The 19,007-nt window shown below is 44.6% G+C and overlaps 1 protein-coding gene across 1 annotated transcript; it reads right to left on the bottom strand.

Annotated features, from left to right (window-relative positions):
• Positions 1–8,874: 8,874 nt before the first annotated feature.
• On the bottom strand, positions 8,875–11,420 carry LOC119332244 (wall-associated receptor kinase 3-like). The gene is made up of 3 exons (XM_037605430.1): positions 10,511–11,420; positions 10,250–10,414; positions 8,875–10,148 (listed from the first exon to the last, which is right to left on the bottom strand). Exons 1-3 carry the CDS (start codon positions 11,418–11,420, stop codon positions 9,088–9,090), a joined length of 2,136 nt encoding a protein of 711 aa, XP_037461327.1. The 3' UTR covers positions 8,875–9,087.
• Positions 11,421–19,007: the final 7,587 nt, after the last annotated feature.

Below are 19,007 nucleotides of genomic sequence, written 5' to 3'. Positions count from 1 at the left end.
CAAAAATCCAAGCCACAGAAATGCTGACGCGTGGATGCCTATTGGTCCCGGTTGGTGCCACCAACCGGGACCAAAGGCCCTCCTGCCTGGGCTCAGCGCACAGGCCACGTGAAGGCCCATCTGTCCCGGTTCTGGTTAGAACCGGGACTAAAGGGTCAGGGCATTAGTAACGGCCTTTTAGTCCCGGTTCAGAAACCGGGACAAAAGACCCTTACGAACCGGGACAAAAGATCATTATGAACCGGGACAGTAGACCCGTTTTTTACTAGTGCTCCACGCAGCAATCTGGTTCCGTTCGACAACTAAATCAGCTTCCCATCGCGTTTTTGGGCTGGGAGCAGTTGTTGGGTTGTCTAGGACTATACTGAGCCGGCTGGAACAAGCCCAAGATGCCTGTCGAGGGGAGATATTCCTAGCGATGTGGTTGTCGAGGGCTGAATCAGTTTCTTTTGCGTGGCTGAGAGAACCATTATGTTTGGCGGTGGCATTTTAGCTGTAATATGGGTGAACCTCAGATTCTTGTTTCGGTGGAGCTGGGTCTTCCTCGCTCCAGATTTTTGCACTACAACTGATAACAACTTCCTGAAGCTAGCTTCTTGGGGATATTTCGTTCGGCTCTGCTCCGCTCTAGAATTTTGTGAAGCGTGGAGCGGGAGGAGATCAGAACACACCCTAAGTAGCGCAAGCCCTAACAAAAACAATCTTACATACATTGAAAAACAAAGTTAAATTCTTGAGAGTGCTGAAGTTTTGTTCCTCCAGCATCCACGGTGGCGCGCCCAGCCTAACCCAATACCTCCTCCGGGCCTCCATCAGAGTGGAGCAAATTAGTTGAAATCCACGACCTTGGATAAGCAATGGCAGGGAAGTTGTCAATCTATGACAGACGATAGTCGCAATCTGTGTAACAAATCACCGCCCCGGTCCAGCCAACAAACTTGGCGAACACAAATCTGATAATCACCATGATGGGGCCGCGACTGGCAACCTCGGTCGAAACTATGTCGATGTGCCGAAACGCATACCCACATTGTGTGCACCCAGGACAACGCTACCTCGAAAAACCTACTAAAAAAGGACAGACCCGGAGAACCAGATCTGCGAACACATAATCTTTCACACGCTTCATCTCGCCACTGTCGCTGAGAGACCAAACCCAAGCAGTACGTCCGTGATGAGAACAAATCATGGGATGCACATATGGTTAGGAAAGTGAAATGAAGATCAAAAAAAATTCATCATAATTGAAACAACCACATAGCCACCTTCATGCCTCCCAGATGGGTTGCTTCTTTTTCAGTTCTAGACAACCTTATTCCGGCCGATCATTGCTGAAACTTTATTTGCCAGTGACGACCTATCCAGCTCCAGCTCCTGCCAATAAGTGCATCTATCCAGCTCCTGCCAATCTTGGTCGCTTCCTTCCCGTCTATTGTAAAAATATGTTACACTGTGCTGCATATTTGCACATAATCGTCAGATGTACAATGTCAACAGCTTGGTACAGTGGATCTAGATACATCATGCCCGAATTGGTCTATTGTTACCCTGGTTGCTAGCAGTGTGTTTTACAGTCAAATTTTTGTGACATGCGCATGTTGGCGCCGCCTCCTTGCAGCGCCGCTTCTTCTTCTACCTCTCGTTGCCTCGCACAACTCTCCTTCTCTCTCTATCTATCAAGAGCACCAGAACGCGCACACACACATGCATTAACCAAGGAAGAGGAACAACTTTGCCAAAGACACTTCCTTGGTTACCATCGTGGCTACATGGTTTTCCTTCAGACCTCTCGGCCTTTTTCCATTACTGAATGAGATGACTATTTATACAAAGTTTGGCACTCAGCCAAGACCCACACACTCACGCCGGCCATCACACCCGGCCACCACGTCTCCAGACTAGTTGCTCCACTAACCAACTAACTACATGCACTAACCCATGATCTTATCTTCTCCTAGAATCTCTCTAGGGTCCAAAGACTAGTACGTGCATGCAGCTGACAACTAGATAACTACTCCTCGCATGCAGCTAACAAACTAACTGACTCTCTCAGTTCATCTAGACATGATTAATCCTAACAGCGCACCACTCGGGTAGTGATCAACAGGGTGGTCCGCATCTTCTTTCGGTTTCTTCTAGTGTCTCAGCTCTTCAAAGAGGCACATCAAAACTGAAGCATTGAATCTTGTTCAACACCTCGTGGTATTAAAACAACGGAAGGCAAGTGAACCAAACACAAGAATATATATAGCAAATGGTCTAGAGATATATAACAGGCCTGAGTAAGTGACGCCCAAAACCTTTGTTAAATAGATCACACAGTAAGTATGATGTTGCAGAATATTGCAACTCATTACTTGTGAAGTAGCAGTAACAAGCGTCGCCCACTCGGGCGACTCGGGCAGCGACTAGGGTTTCGAGCGCCGCCACCTACATCTCCTCTACCCCTCCTTGCCGCTACCCGAGGAGGGCGCCGGGCAAGCCCATGCAGCCACCAGTGACGGTGGCGGCGAGGCCTTCGTCGTCCCTTTCGCGGAGATCCGGATCCACAGGGCGGCGGCCCCTGCTGGTGCGGCGCCGCCGTTCGCGCCCTGGACGGTGTGCGCGGGGACTTTGCCCGGCGTCCTCGACCGCTCGGGCGGTGGGGCGTCGGCGCTTGGCGGCAGCAGTTCGGGGGCCTTCGTCCTCGCTAGATCTGGAGGCCTGCTGCTCCCTCGTTCCCGCTCCTTCCCCTTTGCGCTTGATGCTGGCGGCTGCTGCTGGATCCGGTGCTTCTGGGGATGGTGGTGCAGATTGGGACCGGGGGAAACCCTAGGCCGGCTGGTTCGGCTCGACAGCGGCGTCAGCTTCAGGCGACGCATCCTTCCTGAAGGCGGTGTCGTGGTCCCTATTCTTGCCACCTCCGGTCCTCTCCCGGGTGAAAACCCAAAATCCGGCCTGGATTGAGCAACGGTGGCGCCATGGGCGTCATCCCCTCCGAGGCGTTGCCTAGGATTCGGGTGTGGGTTGATGAAGGTGGGGGCTTTGGCCGTCGGCTGGCTCTCTGCAGCTGCTCGCGGCGGCTTTCCTGGTGTGCAAAGTGCCCCTTGTATCTTTAGGGCATTTCCTGTTTTTGGTGTTCGCGTCGGAGGAGCGGTGTGGCATCTGGCACGTCGACAACGGCGGGTCTTAGCGGCATGGTGCAGTGGGGGTCTCGCCAGTGGGTGATGATGGACGAGCGCAGGATGGTGGCGCTGTCTGGCGTCGTGGTGGCGTCGATGGCAGAGAGACCTGGCACGGTTCATGCAACAGTACAACTCTGAAGATGGATTGATGGCACGTGGCTGCGGTGGCTTCATACCCGGCAGGCGTCCTGGTTGAGGAGTGCACCGGACTGGTAGGTGCCCCATACCCGGCAGGCGTCCTGGTTGGGACCTCAGGTCTTAGATGTTTAGGTTTGGCTGCGATGTCTGTTTGGTATTAGGCCCAAACTATTTGCGCCCCTTCATCGGTTGGATAGGTGTACCGACAGCTGTTGCTTAGACGGTGGCTTTAGTCTTACTGTTGTATGGCTTTGTAAGGTCTTGTGAGAATAATAATAAAGTGGCCGTATGCATCGCCTAGATGCAGAAGCCGGGGGTCATCCTCCTTTTCTAAAAAAAAGCAGTAACAAGCATGAGCAGTTGATCATAATGCAACAAGGCATGTTATACTGCAGGGCACTGCTGGTGTGAGCTTAATTAATTTTTTGGGCTTGTAAATCTTTTTTACCCGTAAAAAAAAGATTTACAAGCCCAAAAAATTAATTAAGCTCCTGACCAATGTGCATGGTTAATCGGGACCTACTGACATATCACGTACTCTGAGTAAGTGTTGACGCTCAAAAGTGGCACGATCATAAAGAGTAGCTTGAAGCTATGTCAACATTAATTTAAACTTATTATTGAAAGTCACCATGGGATGGCTCTCTTCGAGAGATCAAGATGGATATGAAGATGATCAAAAACGGAGTTTGGATGCAAAAGTTATGATAAGTTCAGAGATGCTCATGTTGACACCAGATTAAAGAATGGCTTGAAACACAATTAAGATTGCCTCAAATGGAAGAAGTTTCAACATGAAAGTTGTGCATCTCGTCAAAGCGGCTGATTTTCATGTAAAAAACGTCTCAAACCGAGTTCGTATGCAAAAGTTAGTGCCGAAAATGCGCGGTTGCATCAGGATGGTCGGACACTCCGAAAATAATCAAGGTTTTGAATTTCTCCGGGGATAGCCGGACACTTCGGGGATGTTCGTCCAGGTTTTTGGATTTCTCTACTGCAGACTTCGGAAAACAACCGAAAACCCTCTCAAGATAGCCTCTGATAAAAAAAACATTCAACATGAAAGTTGTTCGTCTCGTTGAAATGGCCAAGATTGCTTTTGGGCTCGTTTCCATCCGAGATTATTTACTGCCTCAAAAGTGACCCATAAGGTGCAGCCGGTTGTAAACCAAACAGTTTTGCATAGTTTGGATTTCGAGTTGGACCCAAACTAGAGTTTTGAACGTGAATTCTAACCTTTTCTTGCACGGGAAGTCCATCCGCCTCTTATATACCTAAGGAGTGGCGGCCGATTAAACAACATACAATCGATCAATTCATTTACCAGTTTTTACCTTTACTTTTATCTTCTCCCTTTTCTTTTTCTTCTCGTTTTTTTTCGTTCTTCTTGTTGCAGGGCAGCAAACATCGAGGCCCTAGGGGCTATCAAGTCGACTTAGGGAAGCCCATAGCTGTCGCGCGCCCTGACGGGGTCCCTCCCGGGCATGTGGGGTTTCGGGTCTACAAAAGCGTCTGCCGGATTGCTTGCGTACCGCGCTTTCGGACGGGTCTCCTTCGACGTGAGCTGCGGTGTATCACCCCCGATGTTGAGGGTACATGATGACGTGTTTGTGTGCGAACAGTTATGAGCCAGAGACCGAATCTCTTAGTTCAGTCAACAATGAACCACTGGTCAACCATTACCATGATCCAAGTAGGACGTCCGTGATGAGAAGAAATCATTGCATGCACATCTGGTCTGTGAAGTGAAATTTAGGATCAAAGAAACTCATCACAGCAAGGTGTGCTAGACTTTGTTTCTCGTCTTACAGTGTGCATGGTCACTCAAGTCTTGAATGCTACACACAAATTGTAAGTGTACACGTACGTATGTTTCAAGTTCTTTATATTTTTGTTTCCTTTTTGTATTTCGTGTTTGCAAATATTTTCTCTATATAGTTGAAAAACACCCAGGAGTTTTAAATGCATTGTAAAAATGTTCAAGATTTCATAAAAGATATTTACGGATTAAAATATTCTTCAAGATTTTTCTTTTAAAAACCAAGCATTATTTTTCTGAATTTTATATTTTTAAAATTTGTTCACAAATTTTATAAATGTTACCGCATATAAAAATTGTTCACGTTTCTTATAAATTTTCGTGAATTGTAAAATTTTCCAAATATTCACATTTTTTGAAAAAGGTAAACTCTTACAAATGTTCAATAATGAAAAGAAAAAACAAAGACCAAATGAAAAACTAGAGAAAAAAAATCTAAAAGAAAAACCTTCTTGTAAAGTAAGTTGGGCCTCCGAAACCTAGAGAAAATAATGAAATGGGCGCTAGCGCTTCCCTGCCAAGTAGACACAATGCGTTCTATAGGGTAATACCTGGGCATATGTCGGGCTGGGCTGAAAAAGGCCCGGCGCTGAAAACCTAGGCCCGAGCCTGACCCGGCCTGACCGTAATAAATCAAGCTCAAGTCCGGCCCGAGCCAAAAAAAGGCCAACATGGACCGGTCGGTCCGACCCGACTACGGCTAAAATCTATTTTTTTGCAAGCTCGAGCCCGGCCCGATCTGCCCGTCGGGCACATTTTCCAGGCCTGAGCCCGACCCAATGGCACACGCAGGCCATCCGGGCCGAGCTTCCCATGGCCAGGTATAGTATAGGGGCACTCCATAAGATCACTAATTAGAGGGTGCCCCCTTGCATAGGTCACTCCTACCTTCTCTCGTGGTGACAAGTGACACACCGCATGTGTGACACTTGTCACAACCCGACAGTTTTGCATTTTTCATCGTTGGCTATCTCACATCGAGACCTTCAAGACTATAACCCAGTTGACATGTTTGAATGAGCTTTTTTACTTTAAGAAACAGGAAATCGAAAAAGCCCGAAAACAAGAATAAACACAAAAAAATTGGATAAAAACCATAAATAGAATAAAACCGGAGACATAGAAAAAAACAAAAGGCGAAAGAATAAAATGTAAGCCCGAGAAAAAAAAAGGACAGTTGTGCTTTTCACTTTTCTTGAAGCACATATGTATTTTTCACTTTTCAGAAAGCACAACACACAATTCTGACTCGCGAAAAACACTGATGTGTTTCATTTCACTTTTTGAGAAGCACAGTTCTTCACCAAAAGCACAACTGTGCTTTTCACTTGCAGGGAAGCACATTTGTGCCTCGCGAAGAAAACACTGTTGTGCTTCATTTCACTTTTCGAGTAGCACAGTTGTGCTTCTTTTGGTCGCACAATTGTACTTTTCACTTTTTGAAAAAGCACAATAGTTGAAAGCATAGATGTGCTTCACGCCGTTGCGTAGTTGTGTTTTTCACTTTTGAGAAGCACAGTAACAAAAGTCATGAAAACCACAAGCAAAACATGAAAACCCATTTTTTTTGGGAAAACCCCAAAAGGTGTGCAAAAAATTAAAAATCGAGATCCCACAAGTGCGCCAACTGCTCGACATGTGGTGCCAGCTAAACACACCAAGTGACACGCTCCAAGTCCATCAAAAGTGTCCGCTAGGTTCCTCCAAAGATGTACCCTCTCATTAGTTTTGCACCAAATAGTAGCCAATTGGTACATATCACACACCTTTCCAGCTTTAATTATTTATGTGGGCCAGCACATATAGGTTTTTCTTTTAGTGGTTTTGGGAACCTTCTGGAAAGTATTTTGCAAGTTTTTCAACTTGATTTTGTTCCTTTTTAAAATTTTCATTTACTTTGTATCATCCATTTTAAAGGAAAATTCATGAACTTTTAAAAATTTCTGATTGTTCTAAAATTCATTATTTATATATATTCTCATGAATATTTTAGTTTTTTTGACATTTTTAAAATACATATTTTTTTAAAAATACGAAACTTAAAAATATCGGAACATATTTCGAATTCATGTTTTTTTTCTCAGAAATCATGAACTTTTCGAAAACATGTGAATTTTTTAGAATTTCTAAATATATTTTAAAATACCTGGTAATTATTTTAAAATCAAGAAATAATTTCTAAAAAATTTGAACATTAAAAAATATGGTTTTTTAGAAATCTCGTCACTTTATTACTCAATAAGAATATTCATAGGTACACGGTTCGGGTCATGAGGAGTGCCCAACCAAACCTACCTAAGCCTAGATTATAGGCCGATTTGACGAGATTATGAGCTTCAAAATTGTGGTTCCTACGCTCATGAAGAAAAAGAACATAATGTAAACCTATTGCTACGCTCTATTATTTCATGTACTATTGCCGAATGAAGGCCCCTTGTTCCAGCGTCAATGACCTTCACCACACCCAGTCTATCCAATGCAACCACCACCCTCTGAATATTTAGATCATCTGCTAGTGCCAATGCTTCACTGCAAGCAAAAGTTTCCAGTATCATCGAGTCATTGATGCCTCGAACCAGAACAGCCGAAGACCCAAGGTATAACCCTGTGTGGTCTTGGCAAATGGCGGCCACTGCTCCTCCTCGTTTGTTGCGCAATACCGCTGCATCTAAGTTCATCTTCGCCACTCCCACTGGTGAGGCTATCCAGGACTTGGGAGAATGTTGGGCAGCACCTGGAACTTGCCTCGGCACAACAGGGACCAGCTGGCCCAGCTCATTCATGTACGATGTCACGAAAGATGATGTCTGCTGTGGAGACTGAAAAATTCCTTCGTGTATTGCTTTCCTTCTTGCGTATCAAATGGCCCAAAGTGTGATAACCATTGATGTAAACGAGTAGTCATCCAAAGTTTCACTTAACTCGGAAAGTCAATTCTTCGCCCGTGGTTTCACATTATCTGCCATCTTTGACACTAGCTCTGGTTCCGCGAGAGCCCATCTACTCCTTGCCATGGTGCGGCAAATCATCTTAAAAGCTAAAGCCCATCCTGCGAACTAACCGTCCTAGTGGGCCCAGTTCTAGCCTCGCCAGTTCCTCATCTGATTCTAAAAAAAAAGAAAGAAAAGTACCACTAGTTCCTCATCTTCCCGTGCGCATCGGCGACGAGGGAAGGGGGCGAGGGAGCCGCCGGAGAGTAGGAGAACAAGGAGGGAGGCGCGGCCGTCCTCCCCCATGCCGGCGGTTCGCGTGGCAACGAAGGGCCATGTGCGGCGGAGCGGAGGGGATGCGCCGGCGGCGGCCACTTAGGTAAGATCCAAATCCAATGTGCCACCGCTGAAATCCGTTTAATCGTAAAACTGAACTGTGTTCCTCCGCGCATTGAAATTACTTGACTTCAATAATTACTTCCGCATAGGGGAAGAAGCCTGGTAGCAATAATTCCTTAAATTGTTTTCTTGTAAACGATAAGATGTTGGTTGTTGAGAAGGGTGTTTCCTTGAGCCAATTCAATCTGGAATTTTTAGATAAAAATTAGTAAATTGACAAACACTTATTTCCCATTATGACCTGTTTAGTGTTTATATTTTAAGAAATACAGCCAAGGAATGATGTATTCACCTTCTAGCACCACTGCACCAGGTAAACTCTAGTCTCCTGCATACTTACAGTTACAGGATAAACAAAAGATGAATTTGCGTGGTGTTGTCTAACCATGCAATGTTGTTCATTCTGTAATTTATGGGATGTACTTTGTCTTTCGTCTTACTGGAAAGCCATATGCAGGCCACTAACTACTACAACAGCTAGCTTAGTTCATGAACAATATTCATTTCCTCATCGCACCGAGACTCCGTAGATGAGACTCTTAGTCGCTCGGTCTTGTGTCCACATCCTTGCCAAATCAATATACTTACTGAATCATAAATTGTAAAGTCTAGCAAGTCTGGTACACAACACTCTTGTTCACTCTTCAGAATTGACTATGCAGTGTTGTTTCATTAGTCTTCGCAGCGCTTCAAGTTCGACTGCAACCTCTACCATCCTTGGCCTCTCCTCACATTTCAGCCTTAAGCAACGCAAGGCCAGCTGTGCCACAGTTTTAACATGTCTAGCCCCAGCTTCCTTGTCTACCTGAGGATCTACAATTTCGGACAACCGGTTCTCATGGAATAGTATACTGAAATGCAATGCTAGGCTTCTCACCTCATCCATCTTACCGCCAAATATTGGTTTCTGCCTTGTCAATAGCTCGATAAGTACTACACCAAAGCTATAGACGTCACTTCTCTCTGTCAGTTGGCTTGTCTGGAAGTACTCAGGGTCCATGTACCCCAGTGTCCCCTGCACTAAGGTCGTCACATGGGTCTGATTATGGGCCATTGGCCTCGAAGCACCAAAATCGGAGACCTTCGCCGTGAAGCTCTCGTCAAGGAGTATGTTTGACGACTTGACATCTCTGTGAATAATTGGCATTTCTGTGGCCATGTGCAAGTAGGCAAGTGCTGTTGCAGTTTCCACTGCAATCCTTAGGCGTTCCTTCCACGACATCGGGGCTGATGTGTTGTGGAGGTGGTGAAAAAGGGCCCCGTTGGTGATGAATTCATAAACCAACAATGGAACTTCTGACTCGAGACAACAACCAACTAGCTGGACCACATTCTCATGGTTCACTTGTGAGAGAATGACCATCTCATTAACGAATTGTTCCACCTGGCTCTGATCAACTCGCTGCGCCTTCTTGATCGCCACAACCATTTGATCAGATAGTATGCCTTTGTAGACCGTTCCAAACCCACCTCGGCCAGCTATGTTGTCATCACTGAATCTGTTGGTTGCCTTTTCAAGCTCGCTAGAGGTGAATATCCTCAACGGCGCCCTCTGAGAAAACATCTGCTGCTTCAGGATCATGCCACCATTCTGCAAAAAGTATTTCTGTCTTATCTTCGCAAGCTTTCTCTTCGTGAAAAGCCAGTGGGTCCAGAATCCGAGCATGAGGAGGACAAGCAGCAAATGCAGGCCTCCACCTAAAAAAGAGAGTAGGAACTTTCATGAATAAGTGCTCGTTCATTCAGATTGAGCAGATCATTTCAAAAGGGAAAATTTTATAAGACCATGTGAAACTTGCCTGCAGCAATCAGTAGCGTTGTATCTCTTTTGCACCCAGTGCCCTGCTTCTTACCATCCCCCGTCATGCCCATGGGGCATGCACAGTTAAAACCACCAACTGTGTTGATGCACTTGTACCTGTGCGTGCAGGGATACTTATTTTCGTCTTTGCATTCATCAATATCTTGTAGAGAAAGGGAAATCAGAATAAGGCATATATTCTAAGTTAGTGGCAATCAAAGCATAAAGGTGTCATCTATTGCAAACATGAATTTCTCACCTTGGCATCCCAGATAAGGGTTCCCAGTGAAACCTTCAGAACAGTTGCAGCGGTATGCAGTGTTATTTGCCACGGTATAACAATCGGTGTTCTCCTTGCACATGTAGGTCTGAGGCGCACTACGCGCCTCTGAGCAGTTGCCGCCGGATATAGACCAGTCAAGTACCATTGGCAGGTTTGTCAGGTTTCTGTCCAAGTGATCCCTGGAGAACACATAGGAACCTTGGTCCACAATGAACGCCTTGCTGCACCATGCGCTACTGCTTTTACTGATGTTCCCCAAAGATCCGGAGGACTGCAGGAGCTGGCTCCGTATGCTGGTAAACTCTAACTTCAGTACCTTGAGTTCCTCGGGCACTGAAGCTTGACAGCAGCCCACCCCAGAGCATGCGCCACTGGTGATGCTTCCCTCGGAAGCGCAGAACGACACGCAGCCTCCCCTGTACCGACTCGTTACGTCCGGGCTTTGTATCATGGCCATGGAGTCACAGCCAACGACGGTGAACTTGTTAAGTGTGTGTGAGAAGGTGAAAGGCGTGCCCCGAAGGTCAATGAAGTTTGTGGTCACCGGGCCAGCGTTCTGCTGGCACTGGGTGTAGACGGTGTGACCGGTTACACGTACATAGCCCTGGAGCAGCGAGATGCCCAGGACCCTGTACTGCTTGCGACCGAGCGATATCATTGGCCCTGTTGATTCACATGATATGTCGAAGCCTGGATTCCTCGAGATGCTCGAGTTGTCAGGGATGTTGAAAGGGGATGGGATGTTGACGGAGCTGCCAGGGCATTTGGTAAGGCTGGATTGGGCGGAACCGGTGCAGAATAAACACAGGCAGAGAAGGAGCAACTGCACGAGAAATATATACGGAGCTGTGGCACAAGGATTACCTTGCGCCCTGAATATCTTCATCCTGATCGATCGATCAGTTTATGCAGGTAGGATGATTGCTTAAGGGTGCTAACATCTGTGGGTTGCTGGCAAGCCGCACTGTACCGCAAAGCAATCCTCCTCTGATATTCCGGGGAGATAGAAGATTGATAAATGCGCACTCGGTGCAGAGTTATAGGTGTTTCCTGCTCACCGTGTCAGTAAATTGTGTTTCTGGTCAAGACTTTTCTTGCTTCCTTCAGTCAAATCCTTTTGCCGTGCCACTCGTGGAAGGAAAATGATGGCCCAAGTAAGACGTGCAGTTTGTACTCAAAACAGACCTGGAAGAGAAATTAAGTGCTCCAGAGACTTGTCCACATAAATCTTATTTGTGCTATATTCTTTTCAGCACTGGACAAGTTGACGCTGAATGGGTCAAGTCAAAGTCCATGAAAAGTTGTGGCTATGGCTTCGGCTGCGTACATGGAACTTAAAGACATGGATTGCTTTCCACATTCTGTCTCTTTCAAAGCTAGTGTATCTTGGCACGCTCGTAATGCTTGTACGTCAGTTAGGCTAGTCCAACAACTACAACATATCGTTTGAAGGTACTAAACGCATACCCGATCGCCACTGAATTCGTGATCCTTTTCGGCATTCTCGCACTTGATTTTAGAAGCTCACCTGTATAACTGTTTCTACTATATGGCACAGGGAACTTGAATTGCTTGGCCCAAAGAGGCAGAATGGCCTTGGCTTCGTTCCTGTACTGGCATCGCTAGACAACCAAGATCAGCATCGGTAACATGGCAGTTGTAGCTGGTGAACGGTACTGAATATACATATGACAGCTATAGCCGGTGAACGGTACTGAATATATATAGAAGATAACTCAAGACAGTGGGCAGTAAATGGCGATGGGATGCTTTTGCTTAAACTGATTCTCTGATTCTAAAGTACTCTGTATAACAGCATTTGTTTGCTGCAGAATAAGTTAACTGCTTTGAATGGAAGAAATTCAGGGGAAAGAACTGTGGTGTTGCAAAGCTAAGATGAGGAAAGGCTGTATTCTTGTGTTGAGTCGAGACAACGAGGATGCACACGGATGTTTGACATTCTCTCTCGTGATTAGCTTCATGCTACAGTCATGGCCATCACAATATGACACATCTGGGAAGAGAGGAATGATGTGCTCAACAATGGTGCATCTCGTGATCCGAGACAGTTGCTGGAAATCTGAGCCTATGTTCAATTGGTCGTGCAAAAGTGCTCGAAGCCCGGGCCTGCTCCTAGGCGTGAGTCCTTGTGGTGAACTCTCCAATGGACTGAACCACCAGTAGGTATGGTTGCAGTCAATGTTGATGCTGCCCTGTTTCCCTTAATTCGTCGGATGGGCATTGGGGTTATGGTCAGGAACCACATTGGGGACTGTTTTGTTGCTTGCAATGATTGCTTCAGGGTGCTAGTATCTGTGAGTTGCTGGAAAGCTGCACTCTGTAGCGCATTTCGTGCAGAGTTATAGGCCTTTCCCTTCATCGCGTTGGAAAATGGTGTTTCTGCTGCAGAGTTTTTCAGCCAAATCCTTTTGCCGTGCCACTTTGGGATGGAAATGATTGCCCAAGTAAGATGCAGTGTCTACTCAAAACGGAGACCAGGACAAGAAATTAAGTTGTCCAGAGACCAGTATTATTCTTTCCAGCACCGGGAAAGTTGACGTTGAATGGCTAAGTCAAAGTCCAAGAAAAGTTGTGGCTATGGGTTCAGCTGAGTGCATGGAAAGCCATGGACTGATCTTCATGTTGTTTCTCATTCAAAGCTGGTAAATTTTGGCATACTGGCAATACTTGTGTGTGAGTTAGGCCAGTCCAACAGCTACAGCTATAAGATGAGCCTGGACCATCTCTTAGCCTTGCCACATATGGCTGAGAATTTGATGGAAACATATTAACACAGTCGGTCCTAGGCGAAAACTTCATTTGCAGATGTAATTGCTTTTTCGAGGAGCTTTATAAAGTAATTCTCTCCTTCCATTTCAGGACGAACAATGGAAAGGTGGGGCAGAAGCAACAGCAGCAGAAATTTGACCACTGGCCTGCTGGTTTGGAAGGACTTAATGGCCTGCCAATCAGGATGTACAAAAGAAGTAAGCTTTCTGCTCTACGTCTTTTAGTTTGCGCATGAGTCTTGTGGAAATTTGAAAGCCTCCTTGGTCAGTTGTTTGCACATGAACCTTGAACACGGCGGCCTTTTTTGCCGAGTAACTTCTTCACTCTTCAGGGACAGTGTAGATGCTTTTAACACCATGCATGCTGATGATATCAGGATGTGGAGAGGGAGGAAGAGTTGACATCTTTTCCCTCTATAGAATGCATATGCACATGTCAAAACAAAGGACCAACCGTCCATTTAAGATCTTTGTTAGCTTTCATCACCACAACAATTTGAGTATGAGCTTTTTATCTATAATGTTGCTTGTCTCCCTGAATCCCCTGTACTTTTATTCTTTCTTGAGAAGAAACATAAATAAGTTTTTAACTGTTCTGTTATTCTCATCAATCCTGTGCATGACTACTTTTTTTGCTTGTTTGCTCACACTTCACTAAAAATTTCCAACTGAACAGAAATAGCCTTTTCATTTCCTAACTTCTATGCTAGTGTTGACACTTTCAAGTGTGACAAGTAGTAAACTGAACAGTCATTTTTCTTTTAGAACTGCAGAACAAATATACCTTACCTTAATCATGCCATTCATCTTAGGATGACTAATCATGTCCTAATATGGAAATTACATTCGTTGGCAAATAGTTTACATGTATATCGTTTCACGGTACAGTATTTGCAAAGTCAGTATTACAATCATATCCTATTGCCACTTAACTCATGACTTCTTAATCCTTTTCGAAATTCTGGCACTTGACTTCAGAAGCTCACATTTATAACTGTTTCTACCATATCTTTCGCAAGAAAAAAAATCAAACTGTTTCTATTATATGGCAGAGGGAACTTCAACTACAGAGCCCGAAGAGTCACAATGGCCCTACAAATACTGTCACTGATTGATAGCCAAGACCTACCAATGGACCTACGAATACTGTCATAGTACAGCATCGCCAACATGACAGTACGGTCATGACAACCAGAACCACCTTATCGGGACTCTACAGGTTATCAGGGCATACTGTGATACTCCTACTTTTGTGTTACAATGAACTTACAATTAGTACAATCATGTTAGATAAACAACACGTGCATGCTGGTTGACAATCTTATTTATTTTAAAATGTGAAAACATGTTGACATGTATATTTTGTGTTGCACTAATTAGCCGATTGAATGATATTTTTGTTACCATGGTATATTATAATGTATCATCCAAGAAAAAAAATACTATCTATTTCCTAAATACATCAGACTATATCATTTAGGAAAATGTTCTTAGGATTCAGCAGTAAACTCATAGTTCAGTTATTGTAAGTTTGATACTGACATTATTGTTTACTTTGTTCCCTGGCAGAATATAAACAGGTTATTACTAATCATCTGTTGGAAGTGTAAGTAAGGAAACTCAAGTTTGGACACCACAGACTTTCCATGGTAGGAAAAGCGCGACGGAGTTTTTTTTTTACGCATCTGAATCCACCGGGGTTTCCCCCTCCAGTAATTTGGCGTTGGGGAGTGGGGTTACTGGGATTCCCCCACCGTAGCTTGTGAATTCCTAAACAAAAGAACAAAACAGGGACTTATCTTAAGTTCATAAAAACAAAACGATGTAAATACACTGTTGGTGCTTGAACTTGTCACGGATGTTCACTTTAGTGCCTAAACTTGAAAAATACATTGAACTAGTTTCATAACTTGGCATGAGCGTGCAAATACAGTTCAAATCTCTTCTGCATACTCACATGATGCTGACAAGGCATTCTGGGGTGGCATGGGGCCCGCTGTCAGCTACTGAATGGCAGGGCGTGTGGCCTATTTTTTGGAAAACCCCTTAAAACTATTTTCTTAGAAATAGGACCTCACAGATAAACGACTGAAATAAAACTGAAAGCTAGACTGGTAGGGAATCGAACCAGTGAACTACTGTTAGCTCGCGGCTAGCCAGTCAACCGCAGCACAGTTGTATAGTCAAAACTGGATTCATGACCATTATGTACACTAGGCGAAACAACATAAATTAAAGGAATTTAATAATCCAGCAAAAAATAGTGTCGGGTATGTGATCCAAACATCCGACAAAATGTTATATATCAGCCTTGGATACCACTTCTACCAAAACGGTCTCATGTTTCTAAAGTATAATTAATATTTATGACTACATAACAAACATGATTTCAAAAAGAATTTAAATTTTACATGCCATTTTAAAAATAATTCATGTGTTATTTTAAAACATATACATACAATTTAAATATTTACGAATTATAAAAATGTCTATTTATTCAAATATTATTCATGTGAGGATCTGCAATCTGAGGGCGCACAAGGTTCGCTTTTTTATAAAACACACAAACTTTTATATATTATATAAACTTTTTAAAACAAGACTTTTTTTCTTAAAGTATGAACGCTTTTATGTACTACATAAATATTTTATTTATAACGTGGAAATGTTTAGAATTATATGGGAATCTATTTAAATTACAAAACTTTCTTAAATTACTTTAATACTTCATTAAAAATGTGAGCACTTTTAGAAATTGTAAAATTAATTTCATTTAATACATAATATTTTATTTTTTAAAATTATTTGTGGAGATATTATATTAAATCATATGAATTTTTAATGTACTTTAACTTAATTATATATGTATCATTTGTAACACACAATTATAATTTACATAGTTTTACAAAAACTGGAATCAACTGAAATGTTGAAAATGGTCCATTTTACCCACACGAGCGCATTATCTTATATAAAGAGAAATTTATCCTTTGTAAAATTACATGTTCTTGGTTGGAGTGGTATTTGTGGCCGCTATATAGTATTAGGGTGCAGGTTCAAATAATTGACCCGACACTATTTTTGATCGAATAAATTAATTTGTTTATGTTGTTCAACCTGCTGTATAAAAAGCGTGTGAATATATATATGACAACAAATTTCACCTTGTCTGCTGGTTAGCCACTCCCACATGAGAGGTACAGGTAACAGGTTCGATCCCTCACCCAATTAGTAATTTTAGTTTTGTTGTTTCTCACCGAGGTCTTTTATGTAAGGAGAAAACAATTTCAGGGGTTTTTCCACATAAACCAGGACACTTGGGGTGCCTCGTCAGGGCCGTGGACGTATACATATAAGATGTGAACCGTATTTGCACGTCCATGTTAAGTTATCGAACCAGTTCAATGTATTTTTCAAGTTCAGGCACTAAAATGCACATTCGTGGCAAGTTCAAGCACCAGTGGTGTAATCACCTCAAACAAAACACAGGGACTTGTCTTGACGACAATGGAGAGCTTCATCTTCAGCAAGCAAATCGGCGTTGCCGGCTGCTGCCTGCCTGAGAAAATGGAGCTTCATCTTTAGCAAGAAAATGTAAGGCATTTTTTGACACTACATTTCGCGACGGAGGAGGTAAATATTAATTTCTCCAAGCGGATGCCGGAGCTCGCCCATCTGATTATGCTTGCCACGTCGGAGCCAATTACAACAAGCGGGTGCTCGTGCTCGCCGACCCACAACAATGAGGTGGACAGCGTCAGCGTGTTCACTCAACTCGATTCACTCGAGATGGCCGGCAAGATCCAAAATCAGAGTGACTGGATCGAAGTTGCAGGAAGATTCTTTTTTGGAAGGTTCAAGCTTGTCCATCGAGAGGGAGGTGAGGAGAGGGCACACTGGTCGAGGATGAGGTGGAGAATGAGGCTAAGGTGGAGGCCAACTTGAAGCTTGCAAGATCGACGGCCATATGGCCGATTGTTCCTCAATGTCCGTCTATTCTTCCGGGTCTCGGCAAAACGAGATGGCATTGAGCTATGGAGGGCAGCCACCGATGCAACCAGAGCGTCGACACGAGGTGGTGGAGTGATGGCGGTCATGGCCCGGAGTTGGCTTTAGAGAGAGGGAGAGTGAGAGACGAGGAAATTTGTCCACTAGCTGGGTGGCTTTTATTTTTGGCCCAGGGATATCACAGGGATGGGGCGAATATTTCCTCTCCTCTGATCCGACCAAATGCCCGGCGCAAGTTTCCATGGGTGGGAGCTACCCAGGAATTGGATCCTGCCCTTTTCCCTGTGCATCAAACAAGCCCTTATGGATTATAATTAAACAGGATGTGCTAACATAGATGAAAAAAAAAAAGATGAGAACTAAACTAGCTCGCTGAGAGCACTCTTTGAGATGATGCTTTTTTTTTTTTCATGTACATCTGGTGTTGGATGTTGCCTTCACATCCTCGTGTTAGAGCGACGGTCGCTCCTAGTCACGTAGCTCGATATATTGCTACCGGCCGGCTGCAACATGCCAGTGTTGCGTCGGTGGTTCACAAGCATTCTCGACCGGTTCATCTCATGCACTGAATGAGCCTTTGTAAATTCTAATGGTTCACTAGTAGTAAAAAACTGAGAGAACCAGATCTGGATGCATGCAGTGGCCTTATCGACACCAAAAATGGCCCGAGGCCTACTGTCCACACATGTACCGGGGGATCCACCACCCTCACCAATACACGATGCATGCATGCACGAATGGCAGTGCCATGCAGAACAGCAATTATCGTTGGCCACCCGCGTCCTTCTCATCGGGTCACGGTCCCTCCCTCCCGGTTTGGAGACATATCAACGTGCCCCTCGTGTGACAGCGCCCCACCCCAATAATTCACCCATGTCACCTCCCCTACACGTGCGGACCGCCACACACAATACCTAGATAACCCAACCCCATATTTCGTTGATTGGCTCGTGTTGCTTATCAACGGCTGCCATGGCCACGCGATAACCTTTATCGTCGTCTCCCTAAAGAAAACCTTTATCATCATCTACTGTCGATTGTTGGTCTAAGGTATCTAATCTTTTCATGCCGATCGATGCGTCACGACGATCTTAACCCCCATCTTTGATATTGATAATAGTGCCGATTATAAATGAATTGTAGCAAAAAGACAAAAATTCATTTTTGGCATTTTTAGATATAAACAATAAAAGCCCATCCCACTGGATCTGTGTGGTAAGAAAAAACTGGTAAGGGCGTCTCCAACGCGGACACTTCAACCACCCACAACCGTCCGGACTTGCCGGTCCGGACGCGATTTGCATCCAATGTGGTACTCCACGGACCGGTTCAAACATCTTTTCTTGGCAAACCGGAAGCAAATCCAGGGGATGGGGCAGGGGGGATTGCAAGCTTCCGGACCACTGCCACGAACGCATCGGATACTCCAAACTCACTCGAAAACCTCTCCCATGGGAAAGCGGTTGCAACGCATTCATGCCGGTCAGTGCCGCGCTAGAGTGCTAGTGCGGCATTCATGCTCGGTCAGAGTGTACGTGATCTCTCACTGGTGCCCCCATTGAAGCAGCGTGTCATTCGAGAGCATGTCGTTCGTCGGTTGGCAGGGCCACACTAGTGCAGAACCGGGCAATAGCCCCGGTTCGTAAGGCCCTTTAGTGCCGGTTCGGTAACTGGCA

The sequence above is a fragment of the Triticum dicoccoides genome, chromosome 7A, assembly GCF_002162155.2.
Source record: "Triticum dicoccoides isolate Atlit2015 ecotype Zavitan chromosome 7A, WEW_v2.0, whole genome shotgun sequence".
Taxonomy (NCBI): domain Eukaryota; kingdom Viridiplantae; phylum Streptophyta; class Magnoliopsida; order Poales; family Poaceae; genus Triticum; species Triticum dicoccoides.
Note: the sequence above shows the minus strand (reverse complement) of the source record. Positions and strands in the feature narration are given on the sequence as shown.